Here is a 19,960-nt window from a genome sequence, read left to right on the forward strand (position 1 = left end):
CTACATAATGGCTACCTGAAGAGAAAGAATAAAGTAAAAGACATGAATATACGGAGACAAGTACAAAACTAAGAAAGACAAGGAAACTGCAGAAATGAAAAATAGAAAGCAAAAATACAGAAAATTAGAAAAGTCATACATTTTGTATTTCTTTAACAGTAACCAATTGCCATATTACCTAAGTCCCTGATTCTAGTTATAATTAGCAATACAACTTTGATAAGTTCCTTATCTGTAAAACTTGTGTTTAAGAGTTGGATAGGGCCAGGGGTTCCTTCCAAATTCTGGCACACTAAGATTCTACCACTATTATAATCAATATATTTACTGGAATTATGTACTTTATGTATGTATATATATAGGCCTTCATCTCCTCTTTCCCCTTAAGCCTTACAGCACCATTCGGAAAGAGAACTCATAATCCACTGGGGAAAATTCTTTTAAGAGTGATCACATCAATAGTTCTATTCAAATGAAGGACCCCATCCTTGATCTTTCAAGTCCTTCTGAATATTGCAAATAAAATTAAAATCTCTGATTGTTTCCTCAACCAATCATTCTCTTTTTTTAACCAATCCCACTCTTACTAACCTAAAAAGCTTACAAATACTCTACCCATCAAAACTTCACATTATTTTTCCATTATCAAACACAACTGTCCTAAGAAAATATAGTGTCAGTAATTTTCAAAGTAAAAAGAACAAACTCCCCATCATTACATAATTTCTGTAAAATAATTTGTAAATGCACACACAGACACACAAGTGGAAAAAAGTAAGACACTGCCATGTGTCAAAAAGTTAAGTGATTTTCTTTGGTTCCCAGGATTAGGATGATTTTTTTATTGGGGTTTATTTCTTTGAACTTCATTGTTTTCCTAATTCTTTTTTTTTTTTTGCATTGAGTACTATAATTATGAGAAGCCACAAAACAACTAATATACGAATTATTTTCAAACCTCAAAAGATACTTTGTAACATAGTTATTGTAACATACTGTGACATAAGCCATTTTCATAGACTTTGTTACCCCTGAGTCCATTCTTCACAACCCACTAGACACATCCACATTTCTACAATCAGTGCTTTATACGTTAGCATTAGCTTGTTTTTAACAAGGACAAAGAGAGCCAAATATGTCCAAAGTTTATTTACAGTCAGGCTTGCAGAGGATATTACTCATAATATTTAAAATATCAGCTACTCCAAATTTAAAATATTAGAAATTATGATAGTCTTATTCTAGGTAGATAAAATTAATCTTCTCCTGAATAATGGACAGTCAATAGCACAACATCAGATATGCTCAGTATAAAATAAAAGCTTAGAGTAGGGGGGGAAAAAAGGCAGGGAACAGGGGAACTTTCCTAGTCACGTGATTGACAGTTCCTCAGAGTCACCTTAATGTTAGTAAGTATCTTACATTAAAACAAACTGCACATAAAACTTCTACTTCCAATAAAGCATATTCCTAGTATATAATGACACCCTAACAAGGCACACCATTTTGTAGCCAAGCAAACATTTGAAAAAAATTAGGGAACTTTAAGATTTGTATCCCTCTCTCCCTAATGAATTCCTTTAGTCTTCACAATTCTAAAAGACAACAGTTCTCTTTGATGTCTCCTCCCCTTCTGCAGAGACTTTAAGAAACACGAAGAAAATTATTCAGATATAGCATTATCAAATCTGGAAATAACCTTTCAAAAAAGATCTTACCATAGAAAAAAGAACTGACTTTTATTGAGTACCAACTATGAGCAAGGCACCACAAAGGTTAAACTAATTTACTCCTTAAAATAAACCTATACAATGGTGATTATTAATTACTGCAAAGGTTAAAAAATTAAGGTTCAAAGAAGTTAAGTAACATGCCCAAGGACTCCCAACAAAAAGGTATAAAGCTCAATTTCAAAGTCTCAAATCTTTTCAACTCTCCAGACTAAATACAAAGATAGCTTATATATATTTATAATGGATTAACACACATTTAATAGATTAATTTTTTTTTTTAAATCTAAGATACAACACTGTGACAGACCTGGAAAAATTTACCTAATCAACAATACATGGAAAAAAAAACAAGAATTTGTTTGGAAAAGCAAACGTGCCATACCAGATCATTCTATTACATATTAAACAAATCCAATATTAAAAGATTAAGACAAAAAGAGTTGAAGAAAATTATTTATGTTTCAAGGGAAGCAATGTAATCTCCTCTTAAATGAAGACCTACTGCTCCTGTGGCTAAAGTTTACTTTTTATGTTTCATTTCTTTTCTGGAATGCTGGTTTTACCACCACTCTAGATTATTTACTTACTGAAGCATTTCTGTTGGTTGGAAGTGGTGCAAAAAAGCAATGGTTTTTTTGAGAAGCTAGCTATTCTACCAAAAAAAACAAAACAAACAAACAAACCAAACCAAACTGAACACCTCTTCTTTTGAAAGAAATTATGGCTTAACATAAGACAAAAGCTGGAAATCTATAAATTTCAGCCCTCTCACATCCCTTCTACACTCCCAACTATCCAACTCTATTATTAGCTTATTGACACTGATTCATGTTATAATATTAAGTCATCTAACACTCCAAACAAAAAAATTACAATGACTTAAAAAATACGTATCTGCATTTTACAGAGAAACATGATAAATTAAAGACAACTCTCATTTAATCTATTCTATTATGCATTATTGTTTCTTGACAGGGAAAGTGGGTTATCAATAAACAGTCCAGATGGATCTGGAGTAGGTTAGATGGCATGGCTATATAATAACTTTCAATGAAATGACATGCTTTAAGAATCTTCTTTATGTCTGTAAAAAGAAAATACAAATAATGCAAATGCTTTTTAAGGCTTTGGTAAATAGTAATAGTCCATGCTACAGAAACTTTATTTTTTTAATAGATTTTATTTATTTTATTTTAGAGGAGAGAGTGTGTGTGTGTGAGTGGCTAGGGGAGGAGCAGAAGGAGCAGGAGAGAATCTCAAGCAGACTCTGTGCTGAGTGTGAAGCCCGACACAGGGCTTGATCCCATGACTGTGAGAGCAAGACCTGAGCTGAAACCAAGAGTCGGCTGCTGAACCAACTGAGCCACCCAGGTATCCTGAAACTTCATTTTTAAACAGAACAGGTTTAATTTCTAGAAATAAAACAGTCATAAACTTGAAACCCCTAGAAACAATCAATAAAAATGGTACAAAGATTAAAGAAGGATAAGGATTTTTTTCAAAATACACTGCTTTCAGTATCTTGTTTTAATTTAAAGAATTCCCTTTTAAGATCTAAAAATAAATGAAAGTTGACACCTCTGCATCCCAAACTTTCACCATGTTCCCTATATTTCTAATTCTTGAAAGATCTTGCTACTAATAATAAGCCTTTTGTTTTGGTATTCCTACTTGTAGATATTTTACATGATTCAGCAAAAAAATTTAGGCTCTCTGTTGAAATAATGACATTCTCATCTACAAAAATATGACAACACCCATTCTACTGTTTTGAAAATCTCAAAAACAAATAAAAAGTGAGGCATTTAAACATTCCTGTGAACTAAGTATAAAAATTACTTCCATGCTTTAAGAGGAAGTCAGGCAGTTGCTAGTATTTCTTTCTGACAAACATCTACAGCAGGAAATCAGAAGGATCTGATAAAAGTAAAACTATACAAAAGAAATGAAAGTATCACTTAGGAGAAAGCATGCTAAGACTGAGTTGCTAACAATTTTCAAACTATTTAAAGTCTCCAGGCCCAACACCACCTCATTTTTCCCCCTATGATTAAGACTATAATAAACACATTTCATACAGTCCTAACTAGGTACAAGCTGTTCTTGTCTCCAATAGTGAATATCCACTTAAAAAGTACATTAGAAAAAAAAAAAAATGAAACTTACGAAGTTTTTACCAAGAGAGAAAAAAAAATGTTCAAACCTCATCCAAGGTTAAAAAAAAAAAGCATATACAATAGTACTTCAACCCATACCCAAAGTTCTCACTTCTTTCTCCCCCCCCCCCCACCAAAGATTTCATTTATTTATTTGACAGAGAGACAGCAAGAGAGGGTACACAAGCAGGGGGAGTGGGAGAGGGAGAAGCAAGCTTTCCGCCAAGCAGGAAGCCCGATGTGGGACTCTTGATCCTAGGACCCTGGGATCATGACCCATGCCAAAGGCAGATGCCTAACGACTGAGCTAGCCAGGCACCCTCTATCACACATTTCTCATCAACAAATTGATGACAGGGGTGCCTGGGTGGCTCAATTAAGTGTCCAACTCTTGATTTTTGCTCCAGTTATGATCTCAGGGTAGTGAGACAGAGCACCCCTCCCAGGCTCTTGGAGCCTGCTTAACATTCTCTCTCTCCCCCCACCCTGCTCCCATGCATACTCACTCTTTCTCTTTCTCTCTTTAAAAAGGGAGGAGGAGGAGAAATCCTAAAGTATATATGCTTAAGGCAGAAGAAATAGCAATGCCCACAATAGGACAATAGCCAAAGTATGGAAAGAGCCCAACAGATAAGAAGATGTAGTGTGTATGTGTGTGTGTGGATACTACTCAGCCATCAAAAAATTTGAAAACTTGCCATTTGCAACGACAGGAATGAAACTAGAGGATATTATGCAAGTTAAATAAGTTACTCAGAGGGGTGCCTGGGTGGCTCAGTGCGTTAGGGCCTCTGCCTTTGGCTTAGGTCATGATCCCAGGGTCCTGGGATCGAGCTCCACATCAGGCTTTCTGCTCCGCAGGGAGCCTGCTTCCTCCTCTCTCTCTGCCTAGTTGTGATTTCTCTCTGTCAAATAAATAAAATATTAAAAAAAAATAACTCACTCAGAGAAAGATAATCATCATATGATCTCACTTATATGTGGAATTTAAGAAACAAAACAGAGGATCCTAGGGGAAGAGAGGAAAAAATACAACAAGATGAAATCACAGAGAAAGACAAACCACAAGAGTCTCTTAACTCTAGGAAACAAACTGAGGGTTGTTGGAGGGGAGGGGGCTAACGGGCTGATGGACATTAAGGTGGGCACGTGATATAATGAGCACTGGGTATTATATAAAACACTGACCTCTATTTTTGAAACTAATGTTAATTAATTAAATTTAAAACAAAAAAATTAAAAAACACTACCAGAGATAAAACACATTTCATAAATGAGAAACAAAATTAAAGAATTTAAATTGTGTAAATATCTAGACACATGGCTTCAAAATATATAAAGCAAAATTGCACAAACCCCTAAGAGATGGGCAATTCCAAAATCACAGTGGAAAGAGTTAACATATTTTTCTTAGTACCTGAGAGAATCTGACAGAAAATATCACTATTGGTAAAGAAAACTTGTGGAACATGGTTGGCAAACTGAACCAATTAGGCATATACAGAAAACCACCCCAATAAATAAAGAATTCATACTCTGTCCAAGTATGTATGATATGTTTATAGAAATTAAACAAACTAGACTGTACAGTAAGTCTCATCAAATTTCAAAGAACTAGAATTCTATTGAATATGTAATCTGACCACCATGCATTCATGCTAGAAATAAGTTAACAACAATTAAAAAAAAAAAGAAAAGAAATCTGGAATTTGGATATTTAATTTGGAAATTAAAAACAAAACTACAAAAGAGCCATATTATTTCATAATGAAATTGTTGAACTGGATAAAATGAAAATACTTCATAGCACAACTAGAAAATAAGTAGAGGGGAATTTATATCCTTAAATGTATATATGGGAAAATAACAAGTCTGGAAATTAATATGCCAAGCATCCATCTTAGTTAGTTACAAAAAGACGGCAACTTCCAAAGACAGAAAGAAGACAACTAGAGTAACAAAGACATTACAAATAAAAGAATCAACAAACCAGAAATTAGTTTCCTCAAAAGACCAATAAACTTAATAAATTTCTGGTAACAATGATAGTGATGGGGGTGGGGGGAGAATTCATAAATGAGAAATAGAAGGAGTGAAAAGAGATATTTTAAGAAATCCTGAAAACATTAAACAAGGGGATATTAGGTATATTTTCATGCCCACAAGGTTGAAATTTTAAGTGAAACTGACAAATTGCTCAAAAAAAGGATCTTGTTAAAGACTGAACCAACCAAACAACCCTGAATAGTCTTACAACATTTAAATCAATTGAACTGATAGACAAAAATACTTTCCCCAAGCAATTTCCAAGCACAGATAGCATAATAACAAATTCTACCAAGCATATGAGAAAGAATTCAAATCTTACACATACAGATTATAGAAAGAAAAGGCTAACTCTTCAACACATCATGTGGGATTAGTGTAAGAAGGATACTAAACCTGAAGACAAAGGTAAGATAAAGAAAAATTACAAGGCCTATCTTATTAATGAAAATATAGTTGGGAGAATTCTAACAAAATGTTAAGTCCACCTAAATCCAAAACAGACCAAAAAAAAAAAAAAAAAAAAAAAAAAAGAGAGAGAGAAAGATAGATTCATCTGAGAAATGCAAAGTTGAGTATATCTGAATTAGATTCATCTGAGAAATGCAAAGTTAAGTATATCTGAATTTTAACATTAGAAAATCAATCACTATGATTTCACATATTAATAGAATTTAGGAGGAAAAAATGGTATCACAAGAGATAAGAGAAAAAGTGGTAAAATTCAATGCCCATTTATAACATAAACTCTTAGCAAGAGTTTATGTTATAGGTTACTCGTATAGGTTACTATTAGGTTACTCGTAACCTAATACAGGATCTCCAAAATCCCAGATCAAACAACATACTTCACAATGAAATGTTGAAAGCATCTGTTTTGAGATCATGAACTATATAGGGATATCCACTATCATTATGTCATCTCACCCTTGTACTAAATATCCTGGCCAAAAGATTAAGCACAAAAGAAAATAAAGCATAGGGCTGGTCATTATGCATGTGTATGGTAAACTGAACAGAAATGAAAAACACAGCACAATTTGTGCTACACAGCTAGCAGTGTTTAAGTCACCAACTAGACCTAACACTTACTGCCCACCTGCTTATACTCCCTAAACTTTGTCTTATATTTTTCCGTAAGCTATTCTTTTCTGTTTAGCTCTTAATTGAGGTAAATGAAACCGGAAAGCACCCTTGAGGTGATGGAGACTGCCCTGACAAGATCTCCCGCAGGCCCAGACCACCCAAACCTCTTGAGCTAAACCCTGAACCTACACCTGCACAGGAGCATGGAGTGACATCTGGTATGAACAACAACTACCTTTACCTCATTATAATACTAAAATCTCCAACCAAGGAGGAGCCTCAGCTTCATTCACATACATACAATGTATGTGTAGGCATGTTTCCCTAAGGCATGTGTGTGATCTTATGCTAGCATCTACATATGACAAGGAATCCCAACCTAAATATTCATCCTAACCCTAAACAAAAGGAACCCATTCACTCTCTCTCAGGGAGTCACAGCTCTGAAAGCCATTTCCTGTGATCTCCTTTGCTGCAAATAAAAGTTTTCTTTGTGTAACAACTCAACCTGGTGCAGTTTCTGACTCACCAAGGAGTGAACTCATGTTGGCTCAGTTACAGTTCAAGGGTAACTCTTTAGCACCAAAAGCTTTGTTAGTTAAGAAGGATCTCAAATTAATGGCCTCAGCTTTCATTTTTAAGAAACTAGAAAAAGAAGAGCATATTAAAACTGAATTATGTAGAAAAAAGGAAATAATAAAGGTAGAAATCAATGAAATGGGAGAAAAAGAAACAGAAAGACAAAGAAACCATCACCAATTTCAAGAGTAAGATACGACATAAAGATGTCATAAAGATATAAACAACTTTATGCCAATAAATTCACCAATTTCGATGAAATGGGAATATTCCTTACAAGACACAAACTACCAATGCTCAATCAGAAGATATACAGAATATGAACAGCCCTGTTGCCATTAACAATATTAAATATGCAGTTAAAAACATTGCCACAAAGATAACTCCAACAAGACTTGAGATCTCACTTAAAAAACGAAGAATGCTGAGAGGGAAACAGGCCTGCCACATAACTAACCACCACCTCGTAAGCCATGGAGTGAGAAGAAATTTTAAAAGAGATGAAAGAGAGAAAGGGAGAGAGGAGGAGGGAAAGTGAGAAGGAGATAAAGACCTCCAGTTGAAACTTTAGGACCACTTTATTAAACTTTATCCCTTCTTTATCTCACAAAAGCAAACTGTAATTTAACGAGGAAATAAGATAAACATTGCATAGGAAAGCTAGGTTCTCTTTGACTATTTCCTGTTCCTAGGTGATTACTTCTGTCCATCATCATTGGATTCTACTTCTTCCTCAGGAACTGTTAGGGAGAAAGTAGCAATAATTGGTCCAGGGGTACTGGACCTGCAATGAAATTAACTATAAATGTAGGGGATTTTCTAACAAATAGTAAGTCTATTAGAAACACTTTCTCTCAAATATCTCAAATACTCATATTTAAAGAACATACTAAGATACACTAAACGTAAGCTCTTGTTTCCTCCATTTTAAGATGCTTTTGATTCCCTAGGCTTTGCTATTTAGCAAACAGGAACTTCTTGCCCTTCTCTGCTATGTTTTTAGTGGAGCAGAAGCCAAAAAACTCTGCAGTGTTTACTTCCTTATTTGTCCAACAAATCATCATCAGTGAAGTCAGCAGCAAACTGAACAACCCTGGAAGGAATGTTTATTAACTAAACACTGTTCCAAGCCATTTGAGGAGTACAAAAAAATATCTTAGTTCTAACTCAGGAAGAATAACTACCAATTTTCCCTCAAACTTGAGCCCTTCCTAGAGCTAGAAAGGTAAGTTAAGCCCCTATGGTATCAAAGCTGCACACAATCTTAACAGTTTCTCTTAAAATGAGTATATTGATAAAAACACAGTTTTTAAATTTAACTGTTTCCAGCTTAGTGAGAGCATAGAGCTGCCAGAGGTTTTTGTTGTTCTCACTGAGATCTACCTTAACAAAATATTACACGCCTTAGGATAAAGATTTGAAGCAAAACTAACAAATACTTGTGACTTCTTCATCTTTAGGTGAAAAAAATATAGCATTTATTCTTAGAAATGGCATACATAGATTTATACTTTCATTGGTGGTATTTTAATGGCTTGGGAAGATATTAATAATCATATATATTGTATTTATTTATACTCCAAAGTCTACTCTATTTCAAACATAATAATCATTTATTTGCAAGTATCATTACCAATTAAATAAGCAGTAACAATGTACAAGGATGAGATGCAGGTTTGTTATTACAAAGCAATGGAGCCAGAAGCAATTCGTTTTAAGTTAACTTAAAATTTATAAACTCAAGGAAGGGAGCACTGGTTCCATTTTCTTCAGTTGTAAAATATCCAACCCATCTGATAAATGAGCACATAATAATAATGGATGATAACAGAGATAAGATTAAAATACATGAAAGCAGAGATTGGAGAAAGTCTATTGTCCTTTCTTCCTAGTAAAAAAAAAAAAAAAAAAAGACCAAACTCCATTCCACAAGTTTTATACTGAGCGCTAAGCTGTTTTCACTCACAACGCTTCTAATACCAAATGTGTGGGGTTTTTTTTCTCATACCAGCTATTTTTCCAATTTTCTGACACCAACTGGGATCCAACAATTCAATTCTGACACTATCTACCTGAAGTTACCATCAGATCCCTGTAAATTAAAGGGTTCAATCCCATGAGACAAGCCTCACTTCACATGCCAACCCCGACTCCCAGGCCTATACTTCTTATTTATTACCTACAAATCTGGGGTTCCCACAGCTCCCCCTCAGGTTTAGCAACTCATCAGAGTGAGTGGGGTGGTGGTGTGTATATGTGTGTGGGTGTGTTTTCTACCTCTTTAGGCACCTCAATGTTTAGGGCCTTTTTCTTTTCTCTTTTGAGTCTCTATTACCTAGGCATAACTGATTAAAATACTGGTCACCGGTGATCGGACTCAATCTCTGACCCCTCTCCCTTTCCTGGTTGGGTGGTGGAGCTGAAAGTTTCAGCCCTCTACACACAGGGTTTGATCTTTCTGGAAATCTGAAGCGATCTAGGGCTCTCAGCCACCTCTCATCTCAGCATACAAAAAACACTCTTGTCCCTCCACCAAATTCCAAGAGTTTTAAGAGACAAAGACCAAGTATTTATTCAAGAACAATTTTTTGAAGATTTTTATTCATTTTTTTAGAGAGAGGGAGAAAGAGCAAGCACACATGAGCAAGGGTTCCCCACTGAGCAGGGAGCCCAAAGTGGGATCCTGACCTAAGCCAAAGGCAGACACTTAACCAACTGAGCCACCCAGCCACCCTATTAAAAAAGATTTTTTTAATTTATATTTTTATTTTTATTTTATAAGATTTATTTATTTATTTATTTATTTGACAGAGAGAGAGATCACAAGTAGGCAGAGAGGCAGGCAGAGAGAGAGGGGGAAGCAGGCTCCCTGCTGAGCAGAGAGCCCGATGCAGGGCTTGATCCCAGAACCCTGAGATCATGACCTGAGCCGAAGGCAGCGGCTTAACCCACCCACCCAGGTGCCCCTAAAAAAGATTTTTTAAAGGATTTATTTATTTGAGAGAGTACACACCCACACACATACCCATGCACCATGTGACTGGGGCAAGGGGCAGAAAGAGAGGAAGAGAATCTTAAGCAAATTCCCTGCTGAGCAGGGAGTCCAAAGCCAGACTCAATCTCAAGACCCTGAAATCATGACCTGAGCTGAAACCAAGAGCTAGATGCTTAACTGGCTGAGCCACCCACGTGCCCCTATATATTTTTTTCTATTATACCACAGCACCTATTCTGTTGTTTGTCACTGGCAGAGATTATTTTTTTAAAAGAATACCATTCTATAAAATAAGAACAGACACTTTAAAAATAACAAAACATACCAGACCATACCAGACCTTAAATATTCAAATAGATGTCATCCTCCAAAACAATTATCTTTGGAGATTATATCATGTTCTAATATTCACATTTTTTTCAAAACCAGATTATAAACCATTCAAGAAAATTAGCAATTATGTAGCATCCATATCACACAGATGTTTCCAGTACAAATACTCTCATTCATTATAACTTTCTATTAATAACATTTTTAACATATCCAACTACCCATTATGCCAAATTTTGCCCTTAAAAATGGTAATTTTCTATCAATAAAAATACATAAAGGAATAGGCCTCCTAAATGGAAGGCAACATTTAAAGCCTTTTTGTAACATTGCTTAGTGCTAGTCAATGTTAGTGTTCATAGATGCAAATGCCTGCTTCCGTGGTTTCCCAAGATGGTAATTTAGATTTAGATATGTGAGATCAAATATGTTTCTTTTTTTTAAAGTATCATTATGGACCTATCTTACATAAAAGAAGCACATAATTCAACAAGCTAACAATCTTTATAGAGTAAAAATGGGGAAAAAGTAAACTAATAATTGGCATAAGATTATATTATTTTCAAAAAACTGTTTCTGTATACATTTGAAATCACCTTAAAAAAACAAAGTTTACATGTTTATAACATACCATTTACAGCTTTTTCAATCAATTCTTCACAAGCATCAAAATCACCCTTTAACACCAGTTTATCATGTAGATCTGTTAACATGGGATGTTCTAGGGCAATCTTCGTTTTTTTTTGTAGCGATTCAAAGGCCTCTGTATAGTTGTGTTGTCTGAAGTGTTTTAGACAAAGGCGAATAGCTTCCTGTTCACGGTACTACTGGAACACAAGAGAAAGTATGAAAAGAAGAGATTTGCTTAGTTATTTCTGTAGGCAACAGGAGACAACTAACCTAAAGTGAGCATTTACTATGTACTAAGCATTATACTATTCATTATTATTATTATTCATTATACTATTTGTTATTATTTCCACTTTGAAAGGCAAAGATGAAGCTTAGTCAACTCTAATTACTTGCCAAAAGTCACGAAAGTATATAGCAGAAAGATATAAAAGACATGAAGATATACAGATATACATATCTATATACCCAGAGGAATTAGTTCATGAAGATGGAAGATATAAAAAGATGAAACCAAAACTAATTCTAGAGCCTGAACTTAAAAAAAAAAAAAAGGGCAGAGTAACTTTATCAAAGACCACTTAACATTGCAAAGATTGTAACTTCCATGGCATTTACTCATCAGATTACAATGTTGGTACTGAATGCACAGAAACCATTAAATAACATACATAAGTTATATTATGCTTTTTATTCTTGGTTCTTAGTTGAAGTTACTATATGAAAAGCAAATCAAGTGTTTTATGTATTTCAAAAACCACAGAGTTTATGCCTCAAAATGATCAGAAGACAACTACCTAAATTTTGTATTTTTTTCTAAGCCTGGGCTACCTCATCTCTTACATGGCTATAAAGCAAAAATCTCAATTAACTAAAATCCAAAAAGAAGAATGTTCAATGTACTAACTCTCCCCTATTAGGATGAATGCCAAAAATGCGAGCTTAGATAAAAACTTAAGTTTTCTATCAGGTTGCATATAGATATACAATAGGAGAAAATTTATGAAATAATAGTATTTCAACACTTTGAAAAAAAGATTGAAACCCAAAGAGGTGAAGACTTTAATTGCTAGAGGTTCATAATAAATGCAGTGAACTTAAAAAGTGAGTAAGACTGAACAATTTTATGTTCTCAAATATAATCTCTCCACACTGTTGCAACTTCCTACAACATCAAGAGATTGGTGTGAGTATAGTAAAATACACACACACACATATCATAGGCTAAAGGGAAAACTGTACTCAAGTATCAGAGAAATTTAATCATTATTTTTTAAAAGAACCAAAAGAATTTAGAAGATGCTAAGTATATACAACTATGTGCATAACACTGTAAAGGTAATTTTTAACATGTAAAAATATCATCTCTACCCTGAAAGATCTTACAGTATTACAGGAAATCCAAGAATATATGAAAAATACAGAAAATACTAAAATTCAGCCTCTATTTTAAGTTGAATATAATCAAATGCCAAAAACAAATTAGTCAGAGTTCCTCAATTAAACTCACCAGAAAAGAGCTGAAATTCCATATGAAAAACCTTAGAATTTACAGTGTTTCCCAATCTCCTATGAGTAGATCAGTTCACCCCTACTCACAAATAAAAGTAACAGGAAGTAGTGAAGAGAGTGAAGCTTTATCTCCTTGACAAGAAAGAGTGAGCCCCCCATTTAAAAAAAAAAAGAAGAAAAAAAGCTATGAGAGTCACAAGCAAAAAACAAAGCACAAAAGGTATGCAAAAACCCCACAAGACCTACTTCTCAATAACTTAAACTGACATTTTCCAAGCTGTATCTACAGTATAAAATGATCTATGAACAAAATTGTTAAATATAATTTTTATACTTCCTATAAGCATAAGATCATAATACTTACAGAAGCTATTTCAAATTATTTAAAGGAAAAGCAAATATTCCTATTTTACTCAACAAACACAATCGAGTAATGTGTTATAAAAGCAGTCCCCACTAAAAACTATGTTTAAAAATTTCTATCAATATAGGTTGAAAACAAAATTCAGGATCAGAAAGGTTTAATAATATATATAAATGGCAGACTCTGGAACTAGACTGCCTGAGTTTATATGCTAGCTTAGGCACTTTACAATTAATTGTGAACTGTGGGGACTTGAGCAAGATACTCAAACTCTCCATGCTCTATTTCATCATCTATAAAAGAGGGATAATAATTGTACCTATCTCACAGAATGGTAATGATTAAATAAGTTATAAAGACTGCTTAGCAGCTGGCAGAATATAAATAATAAATATTAGTTGATTAATCACTATAGTTATTATTATTCTCAGTATTTTAAATTTTTCTAAATGAAGACAAAGCTTGACACATTTCTCCCCTTATAGACATCAGAAACATAAAATCAGGATTTTAAAATACAGTCCTACCTTGCTATACCAGTTGAGACAGGGTTGTACTACGTCGGGATCATCAATGCCACTAAGTTCAACATACCAGATGCTAAAGTTAAAGCTGGGTCCCCAGGATAAGAGTGGAACTTTGTGAAGAAAGAGAGAGAGAGAGAGAGAGAGAGAGAGAGAAAGAAAGAAAGAGGAAAAAATTAACATAGTTCAAATAAAACCTTAGCAGATTAAAATCACTACTCATGCCCATTTAAATTCATTCAACAAATTTTCAGAACATTTTTCTTTTAAAGGCTAACACTGTATTATTAGGTGCTGGGGCTACAGTAAAAAAAGAAAATATGATCCATGCCATCAAGCGGTTTAATTTAATTAATTAATTTACTTATTAAAAAAGATTTTACTTATTTGACAGAGAGAGACACAGTAAGAGAGGGAACATAGGCAGGCAGAGTGGGAGAGGGAGAAGCAGGCCTCCTGACCAGCAGGGAGCCTTAGGCTCAATCCCAGGACCCTGGGATCATGTCCTGAGCCAAAGGCAGATGCTTAACAATTGAGCCACAGGGTTTACTTTATAAAAACACTACAAAATAAATTCAAAGCGCTCATTTACCTACCCCTCTTAAAACAGGACCAGAGCTAGATTATTTAGCAGTCAAATTTTATCAAACCCACAAGAAACAAATTATTACTATATAAATTAAACTGTATCAGAGCACAAAAGATTAAAGTTCAATTCTTAACAAGTGGCATAACCCCGAAAACAAAATCAGAAGAAAAATAATTTAAGGCTGATCTCAGTTATAAGTATATATTCAAAAAATTTTTTTAACTTGCAAAAAAATTCTACGAGGTTTTTACTATAATCAAATATAGAGTCCATTCCAGGAATGGAAGGATGATTCAATAATAGAAGCCATATTAGTGTAATTCACCATGTTAACCAAGTAAAAGAAAATGTGTCTGATAACCTCAACTTGTGTTTACAATAAATTAATAAAATTTATTTTCTACTCATTAGAAAAAAAAAAAACCCTCTTGGGGTGCCTGGGTGGTTCAGTGGGTTAAGCCTCTGACTTCGGCTGGAATCATGATCTCAGGGTCCTGGGATCAAGTCCTGAGTCGGGCTCTCTGCTCTACAGGGAGCCTGCTTCCCCCCTCTGTCTGCTTGCCTCTCTGCCTACTTGTGATATCTCTCTGCCAAATAAATAAATAAAATCTTTAAAAAAAAAAAAAAAAAGAAATAGAAGACAAAAGAAAACTACCTTACCTAAAATTTTTGTTAAATATCAAAGACCTCAAAAATTAAACCTAATCGAGAAACAGTAAGTATTGCAGCTCAAGTCCGTAACAGGACAAAGAATCCCAATTATCTCTTTTATTCAACACTATATGGAAGATCTTAGCCAATGCAATATGAAGGAAATAAAAAACCAAATTAAGAAAAAACAGTGAGGGGCGCCTGGGTGGCTCAGTGGGTTAAGCCGCTGCCTTCGGCTCAGGTCGTGATCTCAGAGTCCTGGGATCGAGTCCCGCATCGGGCTCTCTGCTCGGCAGGGAGCCTGCTTCCCTCTCTCTCTCTCTCTGCCTGCCTCTCCATCTACTTGTGATTTCTCTCTGTCAAATAAATAAATAAAAAAAAAAAAAAAAGAAAAGAAAAAACAGTGAACATGATATAGCTATCTTCATAAGAAATTCAAGAGATTCAACTGAAAAACTTAAGATTGTATTCAAGGTAAACATGAAAATCAGTCTTCCCTTTTCTTGTAATAACCAACTAGAAAATTTAATGAAAAGTCCCCTTTAAAATGGTCACAAGAGGACGCGAAGTGGCTTGGTTGGTTAAGCGACTGTCTGCCGCTCAGGGCTCAAGTCCTGATCGGGGATAGTGCAATCAAGTTCCGCATCAGCTCTCCCTGCTCTGTGTAGAGTCTGCTTCTCCCTCTCCCTCTGCCTGTCACTCCCCCTGCTTGGGCTCTCTTTCTTTCTCTGTCAAATAAATAAATAAAATCTTTAAAATAAAATAAAATGGCCCTCTCCCTCTGTCCCTGCTTGTATTCCTTCTCTCACTGTCTCTCTGTCAAATAAATAAAATAAAATCTTTAAAAAAATAAAATAGTCACAAGAGCTTACAACATCTCAGAATAAACTTTAATACAAGCAGAATCTATTGAAGATAACAGAAAATGTTACTTAAGAACTGAATAAATGAAAGGTCTTACAATATTCTTAAATGGGAAAACTCAATGTTGTAAACATGCCAGTTCTCCTCAAATTAATTGTAAATTTAATGGAATCTCAATAAAAGTCTCAGTGGTATATATCCAATTTTTTCTTTTTTATAAAAAGCAATGGTGAGTAAAACTTCTAGCATCTTAGTAGTACCATGAAAATGTATCAGTATTTCTTTTTTTTTCTTAAGACTTTGTTTTTTTTTGACAAAGAGCGTAAATAGGCAGAGTGGCAGACAGAAGGAGACGGAGAACCAGACTCCCCACCTAGCAGGGAGCCTGATGCAGGACTTGATCCCAGGACCCTGGGATCATGACCTGAGCTGAAGGCAGCTGCTTCATCTACTGAGCCACCCAGGCACCCTAGTATTTCTTAATACAGTAAAGATTAAGTTGTATTCCTTGCCATCATATACTTGGAGTTTTAAAAAGGGGGGGGGGCAATTCATTTAAGAATGTCCTTAATGATGCAATAAAAATTTTAATAAATCCTAATCATTAGGTACACATCTTTTTAACATTCTGTGTGACACAGTGGGAAGTACACATAAAGTACTTTTGCTACATACCAAAGCATAATGGTTATCTCAAGGAAAAGAATCTACATAGCTGTTCGAGCTAAAATAGCTATTTGTCTTCCCCTGTGCAAGACCCCTAACAGGATACAACTTCCTTTTAAAAGAAAAATTGACAGATCACTTATGATTATTTAATGTGGAGTATAGGCCAGATATTTACCTGTCATTTCAAAGAAAACAACAGACAGTATTTGTTGCCAAAAATAAAATTCAAGGGGCACCTGGGTGGCTCAGTGGGTTAAAGCCTCTGCCGCCAACTCAGGTCGTGATCCTGGGGTCCTGGGATCAAGCACCACATTGGGCTCTCTGCTCAGTGGGGAGCCTGCTTCCCCCCCCCCTCTCTCTGCCTGCCTCTCTGCCTACTTGTGATCTCTGTCAAATAAATAAATAAATAAACCTTTAAAAAAAAAAGAAAAGAATAAAATTCAAGCTTTCAAGGAAAAATCACGATTTTGGAGAATTGGGACACCTGGATGACTCAGTCAGTTCAGCATCTGACTCTTGATTTCAGCTCTGGTCACGATTTCGTGGTCTTGGGACTGAGACCCCTGTTGGGCTCTGTGTTCTACAGGGGGTCTGCTTGAGATTCTCTCTCTCCTTTTTCCTCTGCCCCTCCCCACCCTCTCATTAAAAATAAATAAATAAAACCTTTAAAAAATATACCCCCCCCCCGAAAACTGGTATCCAAGGTTGCAAATTTAACTATTTCCAGGCAATTAAGACTTTGCTGTAAGACTGGTACTGATCTATTAATGAGTATGTTTTCAAAAAATATTACATAATAAAATGTTTCAACATCTGGAAGATCTGCATAACTCAGTGAGCCATATTCTTAAATGAATAATGAATGATGTCAGAAAACCACACATGGATAAAAGTGCAAGACAAGCCAAAGAATTTTTTTTTTTAAATTTATTTATTTTAGGGACTGAGCACAAGCAAGAGTGGGAGGGACAGAGAGAGAAGGAGAGAGAATCTCAAGCAGACTCTGTGCTGAGTGCAGACCCCAACGTAGGCTCAATTCTACCATCCTGAGATCATTACCTGATCTAAAACCAAGAGTTGGACACTCAACAATTGTGCCACACAGGCGCCCCGCCAATGGATTTTAATATAACGCTAATATGGTTCAGAACGAATACTATAATTACATTTTAAAAACTGACACTTGTCAAGTTTTAAGTATCAAAGTAGAATAGCCACCATACCTGATATCAGACCTGATTTCCAAGTCTGCTGTTCTCTTTTAGCATATCATATTCATGAGGAGCAAAAGTGTTACTATGTCAAATGATTTTCTATCTGTGTGAGTGAAGATACACACAGGCAGTAGCAACCAGCCATTAGCATATATGACAGACTTCCAGAATGTATAAATACGGCTCTTAGTTTACATGTACAAACAACAAAATTTTCAGAAAGTTTTATGAATGAATACTAAATTATCTTAAAAAAAATTTTTTTTATTTATTCGAGAGAGAGTGATTGAGAAAGCAGAAGCTGGGATGGGGCCCCTGGCGGGGTGAGGTGGGAAAGAGGCAGAGGGAGAAACAGACTCGGGGCTGAGCAGGGAGCCTGATGCAGGGCTCCATCTCAGAACCCTGGGATCATGACTTGAGCCAAAGGCAGATGCTTAACTGACTGAGCCACCCAATCAACCCTAACATAGGATTTTAAACCCAAGGCCAAAAGAACATAGTCTCTAAGTATAACCAGACATTAGTTAGGAATTTCAAGTTCCAGGTCCATGTTCAATAAGATTAGGAGAAAAAATTCCTCCTATTATATCTTATTCAAGTCCCAGTAAAATGTTCACTTTTTTAAAAAAGACTTCATTTGGGGTTCCTGGGTGGCTCAGTGGGTTAAGCCTCTGCCTTCGGCTCAGGTCATGATCTCAGGGTCCTGGGTTCGAGTTCCATATTGGGCTCTCCACTCAGCGGGGAGCCTGCTTCCCCCTCTCTCTCTGCCTACCTCTCTGCCTACTTATGATCTCTCTCTCTGTGTCAAATAAATAAATGAAATCCTTTTTTTTTTTTTTAAGATTTCATTTATTTATTTGACAGAGAGAAAAAGAGCACAAGCAGGGGGAGTGGCAGGTAGAGGTAGAGGGAGAAGCAGGCTCCTCGCAGAGCAGGGGGAGCCCCACCTAGGACTCAATCCCAGGACACTGGGATCATGACCTGAGCTGAAGGCAGTTGCTTAACCAGCTGAGCCACCCAGGCACTCAAAAATGTTCATTAAAAACTATTTTAGCAACTGTGTTTTTAGAAAGATTCTGCCTACATACTGGATGGCCCAAGAGAAATATTTCTAAAATAATATTAATTATAATTCTTAAAGTCTTTCAAAGAACAATGTTGAGAGGGAGGTTAATTAGGAAGTCATCTCACAAGAATACCATATATTAAAGATGAATGAAATGCACAATTAATTTTTAGCAGATTGAAGGGATATATACAGAATAAGCAGAGTGATGTACACCCACTTCAAATTTTACAAATGATCTCTGTGACATTAATAACTTCAATAATGCAAATAGACATACTATGCATTATATGTCAAATCTAAATGTGAACTGCAGCTCCAGGCACATGTTCTTTGCTTCCTGATGAAAGAGATCTTTGTTCCCACCTCAAATAAAGATTTAAAATTCTTAATACAAATCCTAAAGCTAAGAGTTTGTATCCTACATTCAACTGCCAATTTTCCTCATTGGACAATCAGACACAGGTATGATCAGGATCAGTGCCTTTCTTTCTTTTTCATAATGACATGTGTAGAAAGTAGTAATATTTTTTTAAAAGATTTTATTTATTTATTTGACAGACAGAGATCACAAGTAGGCAGAGGCAGGCAGAGAGAGGAAATGAAGCAGGCTCCCTGCTGAGCAGAGAGCCCAACAAGGGGCTCGATCCCAGGACCCTAAGATCATGACCTGAGCCGAAGGCAGAGGCTTTAACCCACTAAGCCACCCAGGCACCCCAAAAGTGGTAATATTTTTATGGCAAATATGGGTATGAGGCTGCAGGCTCCTGATACTCTAGGATCAAGGCAGGGTCAACATCTCAACACAACAAAAATGCCTCTGTGGCATATTCAGTGTTCTTTGGCAGTAAGAAAACTCCCATCCTAAATGGTTGAAACAGGTATTAGAAGATGCTAGGAATTTCAAAGTTCTGAAAGATCCTAAAAATTCAAGACTAAGCACTCCGAAAGG

The 19,960-nt window shown here is 35.5% G+C and overlaps 1 protein-coding gene across 2 annotated transcripts in view; it reads right to left on the bottom strand.

Annotated features, from left to right (window-relative positions):
• MKLN1 (muskelin 1) overlaps nucleotides 1–19,960 on the bottom strand; it is a 171,283-nt gene that overhangs the window by 86,137 nt on the left and 65,186 nt on the right. For both annotated transcript variants that reach the window (XM_059396396.1, XM_059396397.1), the window contains exons 5-6: nucleotides 13,959–14,068; nucleotides 11,557–11,749 (exon numbers count right to left, since the gene is read on the bottom strand). In XM_059396396.1, the coding sequence (XP_059252379.1) occupies nucleotides 11,557–11,749; nucleotides 13,959–14,068 (303 nt within the window). The remainder of the gene's footprint in view (nucleotides 1–11,556; nucleotides 11,750–13,958; nucleotides 14,069–19,960) is intronic.

The sequence above is a fragment of the Mustela nigripes genome, chromosome 4, assembly GCF_022355385.1.
Source record: "Mustela nigripes isolate SB6536 chromosome 4, MUSNIG.SB6536, whole genome shotgun sequence".
NCBI classification, from domain to species: domain Eukaryota; kingdom Metazoa; phylum Chordata; class Mammalia; order Carnivora; family Mustelidae; genus Mustela; species Mustela nigripes.